At 39.8% G+C, this 18,553-nt stretch overlaps 1 protein-coding gene across 2 annotated transcripts; it reads right to left on the reverse strand.

Annotated features, from left to right (window-relative positions):
• Nucleotides 1-351: 351 nt before the first annotated feature.
• Nucleotides 352-17,977, reverse strand: nars1 (asparaginyl-tRNA synthetase 1). 2 transcript variants are annotated; one of them, XM_080847991.1, is made up of 15 exons: nucleotides 17,850-17,977; nucleotides 11,333-11,415; nucleotides 10,961-11,026; nucleotides 10,686-10,778; nucleotides 8,701-8,790; nucleotides 8,481-8,559; nucleotides 8,256-8,326; nucleotides 6,142-6,228; nucleotides 5,681-5,902; nucleotides 5,306-5,505; nucleotides 4,720-4,855; nucleotides 2,645-2,758; nucleotides 2,234-2,365; nucleotides 1,189-1,320; nucleotides 352-774 (listed from the first exon to the last, which is right to left on the reverse strand). In XM_080847991.1, the coding sequence occupies exons 1-15, from the start codon at nucleotides 17,890-17,892 to the stop codon at nucleotides 643-645; spliced, it is 1,680 nt and encodes a 559-aa protein (XP_080704117.1). In that variant the 5' UTR covers nucleotides 17,893-17,977; the 3' UTR covers nucleotides 352-642. The 2 variants fall into 2 exon arrangements, with proteins under 2 accessions (XP_080704117.1, XP_080704116.1); XM_080847990.1 differs by lacking the exon at nucleotides 17,850-17,977 and adding an exon at nucleotides 11,973-12,111.
• Between the last annotated feature and the right edge of the window lie 576 nt (nucleotides 17,978-18,553).

An 18,553-nucleotide genomic window follows, 5' to 3' on the forward strand; every position in this document is an offset into this window, starting at 1 on the left:
TAGGTCCTAAAGACTCCTGTATTCAGCAAAGAAATGTAAGTGATCGACGCAAATTAAATGTCCGTGAGAAAAACTGCGTACATTGGGACACATAAGTAGCTAAACTAGCAATCCAAAGTGATGTCAACAGCAGACCATTCAATTGTCTGGGCGTGTATAGTTCTGTTGAGAATTCGAGAAAAACGAAACGCATACTAAAACATAAAGGGAAGCGACTTTTGAGACAACCCGATATAGAAGAAATATTTTTATTAATCTGGCTCATTTGAAATTCAAACTGAAACATGATTACAAATACCTTAAGTGAAACCACCTATTCGTTTTTCAAAATAAGGAGACAAATGCACGCACTTACATGAAGACAACTGTATGTTAAATTCCATGTTTATTGTGTAAGCGTCGATACATCATGGCTCAGAACTCCATCTCACCATTCATCCTCTAAGGATACCAGAACAAGTAGAACAAATGCTAGCATAATTTGTGCCATTAAAAGGCTAAAAGATGTAAATTGGGTGTTGGTAGGCAGGGGTAAAATATTTGTGATCTTAAATTAGGTAAGAACATTGAAGTGCAGCAGGAGATTGTGGCTTTCTGTGGTGGCCTGTTTGCTCGGCTTCCCAGATTGTCTGTGGACGTTTTTCAAGGCCGACACCTCTGGATGAAGCGGGGGTATAGACAGACATCCCGAATGTGATGGCGATTCAGAAGCCAGGTCAGGAAACGCTCCAGGCCCAAACCATAGCCACCATGAGGGCATGTTCCATATTTCCTCTGAAAAAAAAAACATCAAATCATCAGGCTTGGCATAGATACTTTTTTCTGCAAGTTTCACTATGCCAATGTGTTGTGCCTACTGTTGTCAACAACAGGTCCAATTTGCACAAGAATAAAACATGCATGACATTATAATGCAAACAAGCAATTTCAAAAAATTAAACAAATACGAAGAGGCCCAATCTACTATATAACTAGCCCATATATTAAATAAAATCACTTAGGTTACAATGTTTACTATCATATTTGTCTGTTAACTTGATGGGGCGTCCACTGTGTTGTAATAGCCCAACCTCTTTAAGTACAACCCTGTTGTTTCCGCAGGTTTGAGAACAAACACCTTTTGTAAACAACTCATTACCCCTGACAACACAATAAGGAACAGGTTTTGTGGCCATTCACAATGCGTACCTGATCAGTGTACCAGTAGTAGGGAGATGGCTCAATGCCCTCTCTCTTGTAGCCTTCCAGCAGCTCCTCAGAGTCCCAGATACGCATCGACCCTCCAACAATCTCCCCAACATTTGGCATCAGCACATCAACCTGCAAAGCATAAACCTCTCTTCAACCAAAACCATTTCCCAAACATTTAAACTGGCACAAACTTTTCTTCTGACCGGTCATGAGATTCTTCCCTTGATGAACTACATCTTCAATACTCTTTCTGAAACACTATGCTGGAAATACAGTATGCCTATAAAATGTTAATGCACGAACAATAAGTGAACCTTATTGCAGTTAACTCCTTGTCTGGGAAGTCCCGCCCCTCTTTTTCCGGCCAATTTATTTTACCTCCAAACTCAGTCTGGCGAAGCAGCTATACAAACTCATTTCAGCATTGTAAGGATCCTTGGAGCCAATCACAAACTGGCTATTGACTACCTGATGCGCCATTGGCGGATTTAAACTAACCACGACTACGTGACAAAAGCGACTGCAAAGAGAGAAGCACAGCAAAACTTCGATACTGCTCTCGCGGCTGTCTTGGATGATTTCAAAGGCAAGTTTTCTTTGAAAATAAAACAGAAACTTGCCCTGGAACAATTCATATAGAAAAAAGATGTGTTTGCTTTATTACCGATCGTTGTATCGTTGTATAGTATCGTTGGTCTGATTGGTTGAGTGTCCAATTACGTGACTGAAGTGGACCGCTATTGAGTAGTTCGCCAGACTAACTGAGCAAATGAAATGCAGTGAAGGGGCGAGGAATTCCCAGACAAGTTAACTCCAGTATTTCACTCCAAAAATGTGTCAGAAACATCCGGTCAATAACTTAGTATATGGTGATAAGAATATGGACCAAACCCTAATGTACAAACAAAACATGAAACACATCAAGTTTATAACAGGCAACACATAACATTGATATACGGTGCAAAACTCTGTTGATCGATCTAAAAATATCTTCCAGAGCCCTCATCTGAACCTGAGGTAACAGAGCTAATTGTGGACTGACCGACTCAGTGAGACGGCGGTCCTCTGGGCATCGCTGCATGTAGAAAGACTTGATCTCTGCAGGAAAGCGACACAGCAGAATAGTCTCACCGATGCTGTCAGTCATCAGTCTCTCTGGGGCTTCAGGGATGTCCTAAGACAGGGTATATTCCATTAATCAGCTGGTAATGCAAATCACTACAGATATAAACAGACAGAGCTGTGCCTAGAACACATGAGCTGAGCCAATGTACAAATGTATTGCACAAGGTGATAAAGGTATCTGAAGAGCAATACTTAGTTCCAATACGCAGTTTCCAATTCACATTTGACTATTTTGGATGTTGGTTTTATCTAAGTGGCACCCAAGGTCCTGGCCTCCATCTAAAAGAAATACACATTTTAGTATGCTTTGCCACAGTAACATTCCTACCTCTCCAAATTCATAGTAGGTTCCGTCATCTTTTTTGACATCATGCTCTCTCAGCCACTCAATGGCCTCTGTATAGTTCATCCTCTTGAACGGCCGCTTGGGTGGTTTGAAATCCTGTCGGAAAAGTTTTCAGAATAGATTTATACCTCTTTACTGTACACACCTGGGCAGTAAAGGCAGACAGTCCTGCTCACCATTATTGGCACCCCTAGTGAATATGAGCAAACAGGCTATGAAATAATAGGTCTTTGCTGTTTATCCTCTTAGTCTTTCACTCAAAATATTCACAAAAATCTTACCTTTTCATTGAAGTAAAATTATTGAAAGAAAAAACAACTGTTGAGATTAAATAAATATTTTCCCCAAAAACATGTGTGCCACTATTATTGGCACCCCTAGAAAAATCTTATAATTGAAATCTAACTGAAGTATATTTCCAGTCATGTTTTACATTTTTAAGTTCACCTGTTTAATTATGAACTCTTAAGAGGTTAACCATGAATTCCTGTTCCACTGGCGTACAAATATAAGTTGACACAGGCCAAATTCCATTAGTCATTCATCACAATGGGAAATACCCAAGAACACAGTGATGATGTGCGATGAAAAGTTTTTGAGCTGCACAAATCAAGAAATGGACACAAGAAAATCTCTAAACAGTTGAAAATACCCATTTCCACTATCATGGAAATAATAAAGAAGTGTAAAGCGTCAGGAGATGTTGAGAATCAGCCTGAAAGACGACATGTGTGTACATAGACCCCACGCACCATGAGGGGAATGGTTCGACTGGCAAAATATTCTCCAAGGATCACAGCTGGAGAATTGCAGACATTAGTTGAGTCTTGGGGTCAGAAAGTCTCCAAAACTACCATCAGACGCCACCTACATAACCACAGGTTGTTTTGGAGGGTTGCCAGAAAAAAGCCTCTGCTGTCAATCAACAACAAACTAAAGTGCCAACAGTTTGCCAAATGTAAGTCAGACTTTCAATGGGGCCGAGTTAAATGGTCAGATGAGCCCAAAATAAAGCTTTTTGGCAACAAACAACAAAGGTGGGTTTGGCGTAGACAGAAAGATAGCCATACAGAAAAGCACCCCATACCCACTGTTAAGAATGTCGGCGGATCTTTGATGTTGTGGGGCTGTTTTTCTTCCAAAGGCCCTGGACATCTTGTTAGGATACATGGTATCATGGACTCCATCAAATACCAGCAGATATTAAATGAAAACCTAACAGCCCCCTCCAGTAAACTTAAAATGGGCCGTGGTTGGACCTTCCAGCAGGACAATGATCCAAAGCATTCCCCCCAAAACAACCGACCGCAGAATAAAGGTTTTGCCATGGCCATCACGTCCCCCAACCTAAACCCCATAGAAAATCTGTGGGATGAGCTGAAGCCGAGTCTTCAAGCGTTGACCTCAGAATCTGAAGTATCTGGAGAGATACTGTATGTAGGAATGGTGTCAGATCCCGTGCCATGTGTTCACCAACCTCATCACGCATTATAGGAGAAGACTCAGAGCTGTTATCTTGGCAAAGGGAGGCTGCACAAAACATTTAATTAAGGGGTGCCAATAACTGTGGCACACATGTTTTGGAGAATAATATTTATTTAATGTCAATTTTTTTTTCTTTCAATTATTTTACCTCAATGAAAAGGTAAGATTTGTATGAATATTTTGAGTGGAAGACCAAGAGGATAAACAGCCAATACATATTTTTTCATAGCCTGTTTGCACATATTCACTAGGGGTGCCAATAATGGTGAGCAGGACTGTATGTCATATATGATGTGATTTTGGAAAACATTGCTATACATCCATACCACACCACAAAGCTAAAAGCCTCACAGCAACTATATGGTAGAGCTTAGCTGCTGTGAATATACACTAAGTCATACTGTACGCAAATATGGAAACAATGATTGTACCCACTTCACAACTTCAAAATGACAAATTTACTTTTTTTTTAAACTTATTTTGAGGTCCTTCAAAACTAGAACAGCGAACTAGAACTTTTGTAACATAGCCCCCTCTCTTAACTAACTGAATAGATTAGGTTGAACACATACTGGATTGACATCATAGAGCAGCTGAGCAGCTTCAGACTTGAGGACACGATCCACCACATCACACACCAGGTCCTCCAGGCGGCTCAGCAGGTCTTCAAAGTTTATGAAGGGACACTCAGCCTCAATGTGGCTATACCTGCGACATGACAACAACAAAGGGATCTTAGAATCTCTAAAGCACCCTAAAGGTTGACAGCAGTCCTTAGTTATTCCCTGTGTGTGTTCACGATGGTACCATTTCTGAGTCATGATAGACATGATTTATAAGGTTACATTTTAAACTAAAAGTAACTCAAGGTAAGCATAAGGAGATACATAGTGTTTGAATCTTAAGATTAATTGATATTAAGATATTTAACTGTGTTAATATTACCAGATTAAATAATAGTGATACCTGTTTACTTTAACCTAGCATTAATTACCTATTAAGAAACAGTTAAAGAATTCAGGCAGCGCACTGCAATACAATAGCCAGGCCAGTAGGGGGCGCTACATAATAGTTCTGAACAACTCAGGCAGTTCAAGAAGTTCTGTTTTCCATGGAACTGAAGCCCAATGAGAAACACGAGAGGCAGCTCTCACTCACTCAGCCAGGTGTCGGCGTGTGCGGGACTGCTCGGCACGGTAGGACTGGGCGATGCAGAAAGTGTCCCCCAGAGCAGGGATGCAGGTCTCCAGATAGAGCTGAGAGGACTGGGTCAGGAATGCATCCTCCCCAAAGTAGTTCAGGGAGAACAGTGTGGAGCCGCCCTCTACCTGGGTCTGCACCAGAGTGGGGGGAGTGATCTGGAGGAGAAAAGCAGCAGGTTATTAATTTACCGTTATGCTCATGATTCCCAGGGATTACTTAAGAGTGCTGATTTTTCAGGAGCATTACTGGTAGAGAAAAGCTTCCTTGGGCTTTCCCAGTTAGGAATTTAGACAGACATACACTGCCACAAGTAATAAGAGGTGTACTTGCCTCATAGTATCCATGGCTGAAGTAGTGGTCCCTAAAGCATTGTGTGACAATGGAGCGAACCCGCAGGATCTTGGACACGTTCTCACCACGGATCATCATGTGGCGGTTGTTGAGCTGCACGTCCACATCAGACTCCTCGTTCAGAAGGTTGTCAGCGCCCCCTGCTGGGGCTAGACCGATCAGCTCCCAGAAGTCACAGTGGAGCTCATGGCCTCCAGGAGCCTAGGATTGTTTCAGTGTCAAGATAAAGACGTGTGTGCAATGATGAATACATTGAGTAGGTAAGAACTAGCACCAAGCTTTTTTGGTTTGTAAGCCATCACATTAAGTCGTAATTACAAAACCCCAAAATTACATTTTTTTTTAAAGCACTGTATTACACGGCACAGTTTAAATACAAATGGTGTAAATGTAGAGTAGCCACTATTCCACTAAGTCCACATTATAGACAAATAACTTACCTGCTTCCCTTCAGGGACAGGCTGCACAGTACCATACAGAGCAACCGTACTCTCAGTGGACAGGACCAGGCCGTTGTAACACTGACACTGCAGGAAGATGAGTTATTGGTTTATATGAAATACAATAATGCATATTACTTTCAAACTGCACTCATTTGTCTATTAGGTGGCTAAAAGGTTGTTTATTCTCTTTTACATTAGATGGAGCAGAGGAGGCAGAAGCAAGAATGAAATGAATAAGCAGAATAAGCAAAAACAAACAAACAAACAAAACTAAACTAAAACAGAAGCGATTCAGGTAACTCATAATTTCTATACAGATCTATGACCTACATCAGCTTAACAACAGCTTGGTATTAAATGCAGTCAATGACCAAAATATATATACTTCAGTGTTTCCCACAGAAATTTTGGAGACTATGGGGGGGGGGGGGGTGGGGGGGCGTGGCGCGTACATGTCCGGGGAGGGCGGACGCATGTTTACCGGTTAACAACTTTGGGGGGGGGGGGGGGGGGGATTTTTTTTTTAAATAACCTTTTAAATAGTGTCCTCTAGTGGGTTTTAGGAAGATAAATTAACAAATTGAGATTTAAAATATGGCTCAAATATAAAAATATTGAAGACATCTGCTGAGATTTTGTTTGGGATTTGTGTGAAGCAAGAGCACCCTGACCCGGGAGAGAAAGCTTAGGAACAGCTACTACAGTTTGCCTCCACATATTAATGTGAGGCCTCCTTCTCTGCAATGACTGATCAAAACAAAGCAGAGAAACAGACTGTGCCTGGAGAAGAGCTTAGTATCAGCAGTTGCCTCCCTTTGTTTTAGGAAGAGAAATTAACAAATGTAGATTTAAAATATGGCACAAAAATAAACATATTGAAGACTATAATGGTCTAAAGGTGCTCATTATAGTTAATGTCAGATATCCTCTGTTCAATTTTCAAACTCTCCCTCACTATATTACTTTTTTGATCGAGCAATATTCCATGACACCTGATACGATGCCAACGTGACCGTTTCAGAGTACTTAGCCGAGTCTGTTTCTCTGACTGATGTATCAAAGAATGTACCTTGTGCTTGCCCAGCTCTGCTTTTAGGAACTCCTGGGCTATGTTAGCATCCAAGTTCAAGGCTTTAAAATGCGACCGTGACGTCTGCATATTAAGCAAAGGGGTTTTCCATTTCGCTCCGCAAATAATTCCTCCCATTCAGGCAAGAACGCCCGGTGTTCATATTCATACATTCGTTTAGCTCTACGCTTTGCTGGATCCATAGCATTCTTTCAGTAGCTACCGCTAGTCTGGCTAGTAACTCTCTGAGACTGGGTGCACACATTAGAATGTTTCACTTTGGAACATTAACGTTACTTGAAGACATCTCTCAAGATCGAGTGATGACAAAATATACATGAATAAATACCCTCATTCAAATCGGACAGCTTTTCGTCTGTATTTCCAAATATATTGCGAGCAAAATATGCATTTTAGATGGTTTAGATGGCCGGCAACTACTAACTGCTATCTTATCTTCAAACAGAAAGTAACGTGTGCGCATCGGGGCAGAAGTCCGCCTTGCGCATACAGAGAGCAGAGGACAATTGTAAACGCGCGATCATCTAGTGACAAAAATGACATGCCGTTGTGCAAATAAGATAAATAACACAAAGCTATTTATTGTGTTTAATAAAATAACAAGCTATAGAGTATAGACCTGTTCTATAGGAAAGGTATCCTTAACTGACTTCCGTTGTGATCTGGCGCTTTATAGAAAATTAAATTGAGCAAAGTTAACTTGACCTTTCAATGGGGGTGCCGTTGGGGGGGGGCGGGGCGCCCCCTTATACAATGGGTAGGGGAAACACTAACATATCTCAACAGTGTTTTGATTTCGGCACAGTCGCAGGCAGACAGCCGAACTTCGTGCTTTCATGCAATTCCAATGAGAGCGACACGAACTTCGTCTGAGCAAAAAAAAAAAAAAAAAAAAAAACTTCATGTGCACGCAGAGACTATGGCGGCCGAAATTAGACTATGGCGGTGCGCCATAGTCTCGTCAATGTGTGGGAAACACTGTACTTCATTTTCATTGTTTAGTTAAGAGTTGTATTCATACCAGTGCATCTGTGAGCACACACTGCAGGAAGCCCGTTCCATCTCTTAGCACAATGAACAGCAAATTCTTTCCTAAAGTAAGAATTAAAAGAACTTTGCTATGAAAAGTGGCAATTAAATGCACACACATACATAAATACATTCAAGTTAAATCATTATTAATAAACAACTAATCACTGACATATTTGTGTCAAAAAAAAAAAAAACAGTAGTATGTGGTTCTTACCTTGCCTACGCAGTCGATGCACCCAGCCAAACACCTTCACCCGCTGCCCTCGGAGTGGTTCCAAATTGCGGATTTTAACCTATGGAGACAATAAATTGAAAACCTATAGCTCACATGAAATTTGATCAGTTTTACCTTTAGGGCTATACCTTCACCAGAGGCAAACAATATGAGCTGACCATGACAGGGCTTGTGGGGGCCGTAAAGTTCTTTGACTTACCGTTTTCGGCTCTGGCAAACTTGTGTCCTGCTCAATGACCACCTTCTTTGCCTCTTCAAGATTCTTTTCTCGTCTCTCTGCATCTTCTGCCTGGCAATAACGGAACACTTTAATGGCACACTGCAACAAACTAGGGGTGGGAATTGGCAATAATTTGACGATTCGATAGTATCGCGATATTTGGGCCACGATTCAATATTATTGCGATTCCTAACATATTGCGATACAGCTAGTATTGCGATTCATGTCCCAAATATTATTCAGAAGGCATTACAAAAAATTAGGAAAATAAGACTGCTCAACTCCCTTCAAATGTCACATTTAATTCTGTGTACAACATTATCTTCTACACATTAAAAACAAGATAGAAAACAAGATGAGACGTCGTTGTGTGGTGAGAACTGATATAAAATCGTAAACAACAACAACAATCGCCGGTGGGGAGAGGCCATTTTTCCATTGACTGGAATCCTGTTTTATTTATTGGTGGCACCAATAAATAAAGATTTGGGGGGAAAATGGCGGCGATTGTTGTTATTTACGATTTTATATCAGTTCTCACCACACAACGACGTCTCATCTTTGCTCCTTGAATGTCGATATGTAATGATATGGAGTTATTGAAACTTATTACGTGTAAAAAAGACTAGAAAGTGAATGTTTATTTTTAAGCCTCGAAAGTTGCACTGGGTGCCTTTAAAGGCACAATATGCAACAATTATGCTACAGGATTAGGGTTAGGATAAGCAGTTTAACCTTAAAATAACAGCTTAAAAAAAATTGGGGCGCTACAATGACTTTTAATATGGAGAATTGTGTCCGTGCCAATGGCATAGCAGGGTCGATAGGCATATAACTGCGTTCTCTAGTTTTGCCTGCCGATGCCCGCCGACTTGAATTTGATTACCTTCTGCCAATCTAGTAAGTAGCTTATTTGCCGTCTTGCTTAGTCTTGTGTTGCACATGATTGATGTTTGACTGTGTAAGGACAGTCGTTGAGTAATTAGTTTGTCATAATGTCAAAGTCAGCACATTTCAAGAGATTTCGTTAGTTTTAGCTGCTAGCATACCTTTAGCGAATAGCTATTAATCCTTAATGCACCTTTAAGGTCTTTACTTTTCGCTTTTGTTGAAAACCGGAATTTACCAACACTTTCGATTTGAAAGAAGACGGAGCGTCGTGTACAACTGCTTGTAATGGTGACGCCATTTTCCTTTTGAATTTGCTGTTGAAGGCACCACAACAAAGCACCGCAACAAGCGCCACCTTGTGTATGTAATATGCAAATGTAATATTATCAGAGTGAACTCCGAGAAAAACAATGGAGAGAAACCCAAAAGTAAAACACATAATTATATAATTAAATATTGCAATACTTTGCACTACTGTATCGATATAATTGCATAAAATATTGTTATACTGAACAGAATCGATTTTTTCCCCCCACCACTACAACAAACCACTGACTTTTTGTACTAAATGCATCACAAGTAGGCTACCTCAGGCTGAGGCGGATTTCACAACAAAAGTAATATAAACAGGAGCAGAGAAAAAAAAAAAGACCATAGGTAGGCATCCTACTAAACTATACTGTAAGAGTTTAGAAATATTTGTCTTAATTCATCAAGTGATTTAACTGTTGATGTCAATGGAACACCAGCTAAATTTAGGACGTAGCCTGCTTGGTGATGCCTGGTTTCTCATGCTCTCTAGTCATCTGATAAAATAAGCCAAACTAGATTTAGGACACTCACATCTTCTCTGCAAGATGGCAGCAGATTTTTAGAGAAGTCGCCGCTGAGTAGTGATGTGGGCGGTTGTTAGACATTAGACATCTAGTTAGACACTGGATTGACTGGTTTGTGTGACAAGTTGTCTTCTAGTTCTAGTGATGTCAGATAACTGTAAAAACCTTTTGGTATTTGCCTACTTTGAGTTCAGTGGAAAATTTGACCCAAAAATCACTCCATTAGTTGCAACTTACCTCTTTCTTGTCTTTGGCATCACTCTTCACCTGTTCCCTCTGCCACATCTTCTTCGTGCTTTTCATTTGAGTTTTTGAAATCACTGCCCATCTCTAGTAGAGCACAAACAGGTAGACTAATCAACTCACATATACTAAGCTTCATGTACTTATCCTTAGCTCAATCAAATTAATATATTACTCAAACTCATGTCAAACTCCACAACAGGACATGAATACAGTGTGACAACATCACTGTATCCAACCACTATTAGTAGCCAGAAAATTCTACTGACCTCTCCCTCCTTTTGTGAATCCACATAGATGGTTGGAAATGGCTCCTTCCCAGCAAACGATAAAGCCTGGAACAGATGTTAAAAATATGGTTGCAGACATGATATAAACAGTATATCGCCCGCCCATTTTTTTTCAAGGACAGAGAGGGATGCAGAAGTATATTGAGGCCTTTAGCCTTGGTGGCCTGCATTAGCTCTGACCACTCATAGCCAAAATTCCTGTTAGTTGTCTCCCTTGACATTTACTTGCATCGGATCATACGAGCTGTGATGACAAAAACCTCTGTTGAAATACTTTTGTGTTATGCAGGCATGGACAGCATATGGTTTCACAAATACCTAACAAGGCAAAACTGTAGGCTCTGATCTTACCTTCAGTGGTGTTTTGAATGGCTTATGTTCTGTTCCATCCCCAGCCTCATCATTGCCTTGCTTAGCAGACACGTAGAGCTCCCCTGGGAGAAGAGACAAACAAACAAAAAAAGAACTGATGAGTTGATCATTTTCAGACATGCACATGGAGATTTCAGTTTACACTGATGTTACAGCATCATCTGGAGGACGGACACGGAATTGTCCACTTCAAAACACATTTTGATTAATTTGGCATCTTTCAACCGCATCAAAAACAAATAGTGCCATATGTTTACAGTGTCCATGGTGTTCCGTTTGCGAATGCAGATGCCTTAAGTCTGTCACACAGCTGTAAGTATATAATTGAAGTAAGTAATTGTCCCGATTATTCCGACAGCAAATTAATGCACTATTAGCCATAGCTATTCCCTGTTTGTTCGTACAGAAACTGAAACTACAATATTCAACGGCGCGTTCAACGATTTAATTGGAAATGTAAAGGACAGTGACTTAAAATGGCATACGGTTCTGAGATGATTTCCCAATTTGCTAACGCAACTAGTTCTACCGGAGGAGGATCAATGATCTGATGCAACATGATGGATTGCTTACATCTTCCTCGCAAGGGTTATTTTAACATTACTATTATCTTACTTACCTGCAGAGAGTTTGTCGGCATTTTTCGAAATCTCATCCGCCATCGTTGGTGTTTCAGCTAATATGTCTGGTGTGTAATTGCGTGAAACACCAAAAACATATGGTTTCCACCAGCTGTCTACCTAGCTCGAGAATGTCTGACACCGTCTACCAGATTACTCTACTACAAAGTTGTGGACAGTCGCAACCAGGTTGTACCTACATGCCGCCCCCTATTGCTGCGGAGTATGGACAAAATAATGAATGATGAGGGGAAGAAGTTATACTAATAAACAGATGAAAATTGAATGTGAATTGAAGAAAATAAGAGTGATGAATTATCAAGTGATTTGATTAATTTAAAGCGGATAAAGTTGATCAGTCGCTGTATGATAAAACAGAGCAATGTTTTATCATTTTCATTCATCATTTACAACACAAAATGAAATGTATCATTTAAGGAAAATAGCTTCAAGGTTGGAAGTAACAAAAATTAATATATCAAATGGAGGTGATGAAAATGCACTTGAATTGAAAAAGAGGGGCAAAACCGTACGTGAAAAGTGATAAATTGTTCATTTGTTTATTTAATAAATCAACTTAACTTACATGTATTGTTTACAGCAAGCAATTTGTGTTACTTCCGCCATTTCAATTTTCATTTCACCGATGAATGAAAATGATGAAACATTGCTCTGTTTTCACCATACAACGACCATACAAACACTCGACCATTTATCAGGGTTTTTCCTGCATAGAGAAAATTTCGGCGCGCGCCTAAACCGTAATCCCGAGCGCCTATGAAAAATCCCGAGCGCCTAAAGCAAAAAAAAAAAAGAGTCTGCGATTAAAAAAAACCTGTCATCCAATTCAGTTTAACGGTGTTTTCAGCCCTCACGTTGAATTCAAGACAGCCGCAGCAGATCCCGCCTCCCACCCCCTCAGCCAATCATTGAACAGAGGCTTCTCCAAGTTGCCAGTTTAGAGAAGATGTTAGTTAATGTTGTCCGACCTATTAGCACCCACGACCTATGAACACCTACGTGCTTGTACACGTTACTTAATATTGATTTCGGTGTCAAAAAGGATAACGGATTTTAAACAACATACACTCCAGCTCAAAAGGGGTATTTAAATTGTATGTGTGCAAAACATTACAGTTGTAGAACGTAATTAAGTGTACTAGACAGCCATTCATTTCTGTACAAACTGTCATGGAACGAACTGAGCTGAGTCATTCAGTTTTCAACCGACACCGATACCTCTCTCCCTCTTTAAATTGAGGTTCACCCGCTTATCACAGGGACGACAGATGAAGACCGAGTTAGGAGATGTTCACGAGAGATTACGGATTCTGATAGAGATCATACTTGGTCATATCGGTAATGTTTTTCTAATCTCCATACACCACACGTACCACAGGTAAATCACGATTGGATCTTGATACACAAAACCTCGTGTATCAGCTAATTTTGCGTATTGGTCTACTACACAACGGGTCCGGGATAAAACCGAAAACACGTTTCAGTTGAAATCCAAACAAGTTACTTGTCGTAATCTACACACCCACCGCTACTGAAATATGTAAAATTGATTGATTAAATATTTTTCTATCTATCAAGGTTTATAACTGTTTGTCACCTTTTTAATAGCTTGGGTGTTAATAGGTTTGTTTACTATAACATTAATAAGTGGTGTTTACATAGTCACTTATTGTATATGGCATAAATATTATTCTAAAACACCTTCACTTTGTTTTAAGCAGATTTGTAAGCATATCATCACGTATGCAATGCATGTCAGCGAATATGTTCTGAATAGTATGTTTCAAGTAGGTTAAAGCCGAGCCCTCGTTCCGTTTTGATAAATAGTAATTGAGTTGATAAGTCTGATCTATACGCAACTGTGAGGTGCGCGAATGGACAGAGCGGCCAGCTGCCAATCACTTAATTACTCAACCTGCGTATGCAACCTGATTTCATCAGTCGACGGTTTCAATATTCATGGCGCTCCATTACTGACCACTGGTTAGTCCTAGATTCTATTGATATAGATTTCAGTAGTTTGCATATATATATGAGGTAAACCTTGATAATCTTTGAACCATACATGATAGCACCATGGGGCTTGGACTATTGTCAATATATTAGCCTCTATCTATTTTGATTTAAAGTGGAAGCAAAATGATAACCTCAAGCATAGCCTCCATTATATATGAAATGTGAGAAAAGGGAAAAAAAAGACTTTGATGTCTGCTAATACGGTGATAGGTAAGACAGACTGTGCGCACGTAGCGCGCAATTTTTTTGGGGGTGCACCGAAGAGCCATTTTGACCCAGGAAAAACCCTGTTTATCACTCTTGTTTTTTTGATAGCACTTCCATATTGCCCCTCTATTTTTCAATCCATGTGCATTTTCATCACCTCCATTCATCAGTTAATCTTTGTTACTTTCACACCTCATGGACTTTGGCTACAGTAAATGGAAAACGTTTTGGGAAAGCAGTAAACCATTTCATGAGTGTACATGATGCCATCTCACTCCACAAACTAATAATAAAACCGTCCCCACGAATGAGCAGTGTAATTATTGGAAGTGCATGTTTCCAATGTGTCTGTGCATGTACATATTTATCGAATCAGGATATGAGCATTTGAATAGTTATGCTGCATATAGTTATCTGGATATTGCAATATTCATGCACACCCCTAACTTGACTTGACTTTCTAACAAATGGGCTGAATTTCTCACAAATATACAGAGTGGTGAAACAAGAGATGGTGCTACAGCTTCATTCACCCTAGCCTTTTGAAGGAATTGGCTGTGCAGGATTTATCTGAGATAGAACAAGAACATATGGGGCTGTGGGTGGTGTGTGACTTATTGCCACCTAACCTCGCTGTGAATGGGAGTTTATAACGGCATGATTTAATGCCATAGCTGGCTATCTCTAAATTGAAGAATATGCTCAATTTTCTTTCTTTATGGTTAATCATTTTAGTTTAAAACAGGGATCTTCAACAGGGGATCCGCAACGAGGTACTGCAGGGGGGTTGCGAAATCTTTGGTTGATAAGACAATTTTTTTTTTTATATTTCTAAAAAAATAAATAAAAAAAATTCAACCAATTTTTTTCCCCACATATTTAAATGTCTTCCGAATCAGAATTGCATTTATTCCCTTTAAATTTGCATTAACATAAATCCAACATATTGTAGCAAACATATAAATTGATTGAGAAGACGTTATCTTTCAGTCCAATCGACACATTCAGCTACCCACAGGAGCTCTCTCAAGCTGGGCACCGATTCACTCACAGCACCTTTCATGCAAATACAACAGCACAGGCACTAGCCATCAGATCGCGTTTCTGCTCAAGTCTAAAGAGCGCGAAGATCAAAATTAAAAGATGGCGGACCAAACTCAATATCTGGTCTTGTTTGTATCTATAAATTGTTAATTTGACAATTTTTTGCTTAGATTTAAAAAAACAAATAAAGATAAATAGACACTGTACAAGGTCAAAAAACATTGTAACTGAAAAATAAGTCTGAGAGGATTTGTATGAGTATGAGCCCCCTAGCTAATGTTAGCATGCTACTACCTACGATCTTAACAACTTGCTAGCGGTGTGATTGGTTTGTTGACCTGTCAATCTCACTATAACATCTATGTTGTCAACACAACTCCATGCACCAGACTCCTCCTCCGTCATCCGTTGGATCGTGTCAGTCAGGAGTTATTGAAAAGAAGATACATCTTACTAAGGTGGGAGGATGTGTGCCATCGACAGATGCTTGAGGATTCACTGTCCCTTTTTTATGTATGATGAAATAAAAACATATATTTTTTTATAAGTTGTTATTAATTGTTAGCTCAGAGTTGTTTGCAAAATGTATGTTTATAAATGGCAGTGGCACGGCCACCCTGTACCTTTCATGTTGTTAAATGTTAAATTAAATTTGTTGTTCAAAAATGTTTGGTTAAATTCAATGTTAAAAAATAAAAATGTTAATGAATATATTAACCTTTGTATTATCTGAATAGCTTAGTATTGAATACACAATAACAGGGTAGCTATGTTTATTTGGCACTAGGCCCAGTATATTATAAACAAAATGTTATGCAATTTATATAGTAGAGGGTCCCTGCTCTTCTCGCCATCAGTTTGGGGGTCCCTGGCCTGAAAAACATTGAAGACCCCTGGTTTAAAATATAAGGTACACTGTGTAGGATTTAGTGACATCTAGCGGAGAGGTTGGAGATTGCAATCAACTGAATATCCCTCCATCACCCATCCTACGGTGGCCGTCAGTTTCCATAAAAATGCCCTCCCTAGAGCCAGGGTTATGCTTTGCTCGTTCTGGGCTAATGTAGAAACATGGCGGAGGAACATGAGGGACTCTGTGAAAGAGGTCCCACACCCTATGTAGATATGAAGGTCTCTTTCCAAGCTAACAAAAACACAATGATTCAATCACAGGTGATTACACACTAATGAAAACATAAATTACAAAAACTACATTGCATTGCCGGTAATCAATCCCCCTAATTCCTACACACTGTGTTTTTAAATAAACTAAAAATAATATGTTCTGACCCAATGGCAAAAAGGCCAAATTAAAGCTGAGATGTTTACTAAAGTTAGCAGGTTAACCACTTAGCTGTGGTTCGACACCTCTGGTAACACTTTGTACCTTAAGAGGCAAAAGTGAGTCACTCCAGCAAGTTGGGATATCCTCTTGTAGTTAGTAGGAAGCTTGGTCATCTAGTAGGAAGCCCACTGGCTCACGTTAACGGCTAGGCTGTCAGCTAGCTCAAATGTTCGGGTACTTAAATTAAGATCTACAGGGGTCTATTTCCCTCATGGATGTAACACATAAACATCAATCAGGGTTGGTTGTAGTCACTCAGGTTGTCCAGATATCTTTCAATCGTTAATGATTTCATGCTACATGCAGCCCTTCTGCAAGAGTGAGGACAGACTGGCAATAGTCTAACCACAATTTCCACTAGCTCACTAGTTGACAGCTAACCAATTCTGATACTGCACCTTTGATGTGAACATAGCTAGACATGTCTAAATTGCATGCCATTTTAAAGTAAAAGGTCTACAATTCTGGCCAAAGGTTGTTGATATTTGAGTGCACACACAGATTGGACAGCTAAAGGGACATAAGGATCATTTTGACGAATTTCACTTAAAGTGTGGGCGAGTACCTTTGATGTCAACTAGCTATCTAGTTTTGCTGAGACCAGAAATACTGAAAAGGCTATCCTCGTATCACCTTGGTCTAAAAATGACTCTTGAACAGGATGAAGTAATTCCAAGTTGAATGTTTGTAAAAAATGTCTCCCTTGGCCTTGACAGTACTCAACCTGATAAAAATGTAAACATGAAGAAGGCTGACAGAGCAACTGTGGCTAACTATGAGTGTAAACTCACTCAATCTGGCTGCCTACCCGGCCATTCAACCAACAATAGACATATATAAAGATACTATGTTTAAGAACTCGGCACGAGGAACACTACTATGCTGTAAAACAGGCACACTGATTGTGCGCAATGCTAAATTCACACCCCGTAGTGAAAGAATAGTCAACGTGCTCCTCGGATGGTCCCATTTCCCGAGTTGTGAAAACGCTATTGCGACATTGACGTGTTCATGTGCTTTTAAATCGAAATGTGGACACAACGTAGACGTTTCAAAGAAGAAAATATAATGTTAATGATCAGAATTTTTAAACAACATGTGGACACGTTCACAGACACGGAAGCTCATGGTGGACTAACTTAAAGAGACAGGTCCTCAGAATCGATGGTTTGATGTAAGACGATGCACTGCTTACCTGTATATCGCCATGGTTATTTTACCATTTATATTATCATGTACTTACCTACAGAGAGTTCGTCGGTGGTTTTTGTTATCTCATCCGCCATCGTTGATGTTTCTGCTGTATAACTACGTGGTACACCAATATTTGGTTTCACTTACTGCCTTGCTACACGCCACCGTCGGTGCCTGTTCTCACTCAGGAAGCTTGCAGCGTGTAGCCAGCGACAATAACGAAAAATTAAAAATGGCCACCCGTCGTCATTTTTTCAAAACAAAAGTCGGAATGTATTTATTCGTTTTAAATTATACAAAGACAAAAGGTGAGGCTTAAATGCTCATTATCAAACTGTATGTGCTAACAAAGGTACACTAAACGTATGGAAAAAAGCTCTTTACAAATACAAATTGTCTTTACAATACTAATAGCCTAGTGATGTTCAGCTGAAAAAAAGTAACATTTTTTTTTTCAAAAAAACTTTTGGGAAATACCAAATCCAAAACTGTGCATCTGAACATCTACACGAGTCATTCCACCTGCCTGACTCTGAGAGTTCAAAGGTTGGTGATGCAATGCATTTAATTGGCCTACAATAACTACCTACTGATCAACTTCAAATTGTGTGGCTGAGAAAACAACACATTGTGCATTCTTTATATTGGGGTGAAATTAAATCTTAATAGCAAGTAGCCTACTTCAAGGAAATATGTAGATGTTGACACCTGAATCGCCTTTGTGGGTATCAGGGCATGGAAAGCCCCAGCCAA

The sequence above is a fragment of the Sprattus sprattus genome (assembly GCF_963457725.1).
Source record: "Sprattus sprattus genome assembly, chromosome: 11".
Taxonomy (NCBI): Eukaryota; Metazoa; Chordata; class Actinopteri; order Clupeiformes; family Clupeidae; genus Sprattus; species Sprattus sprattus.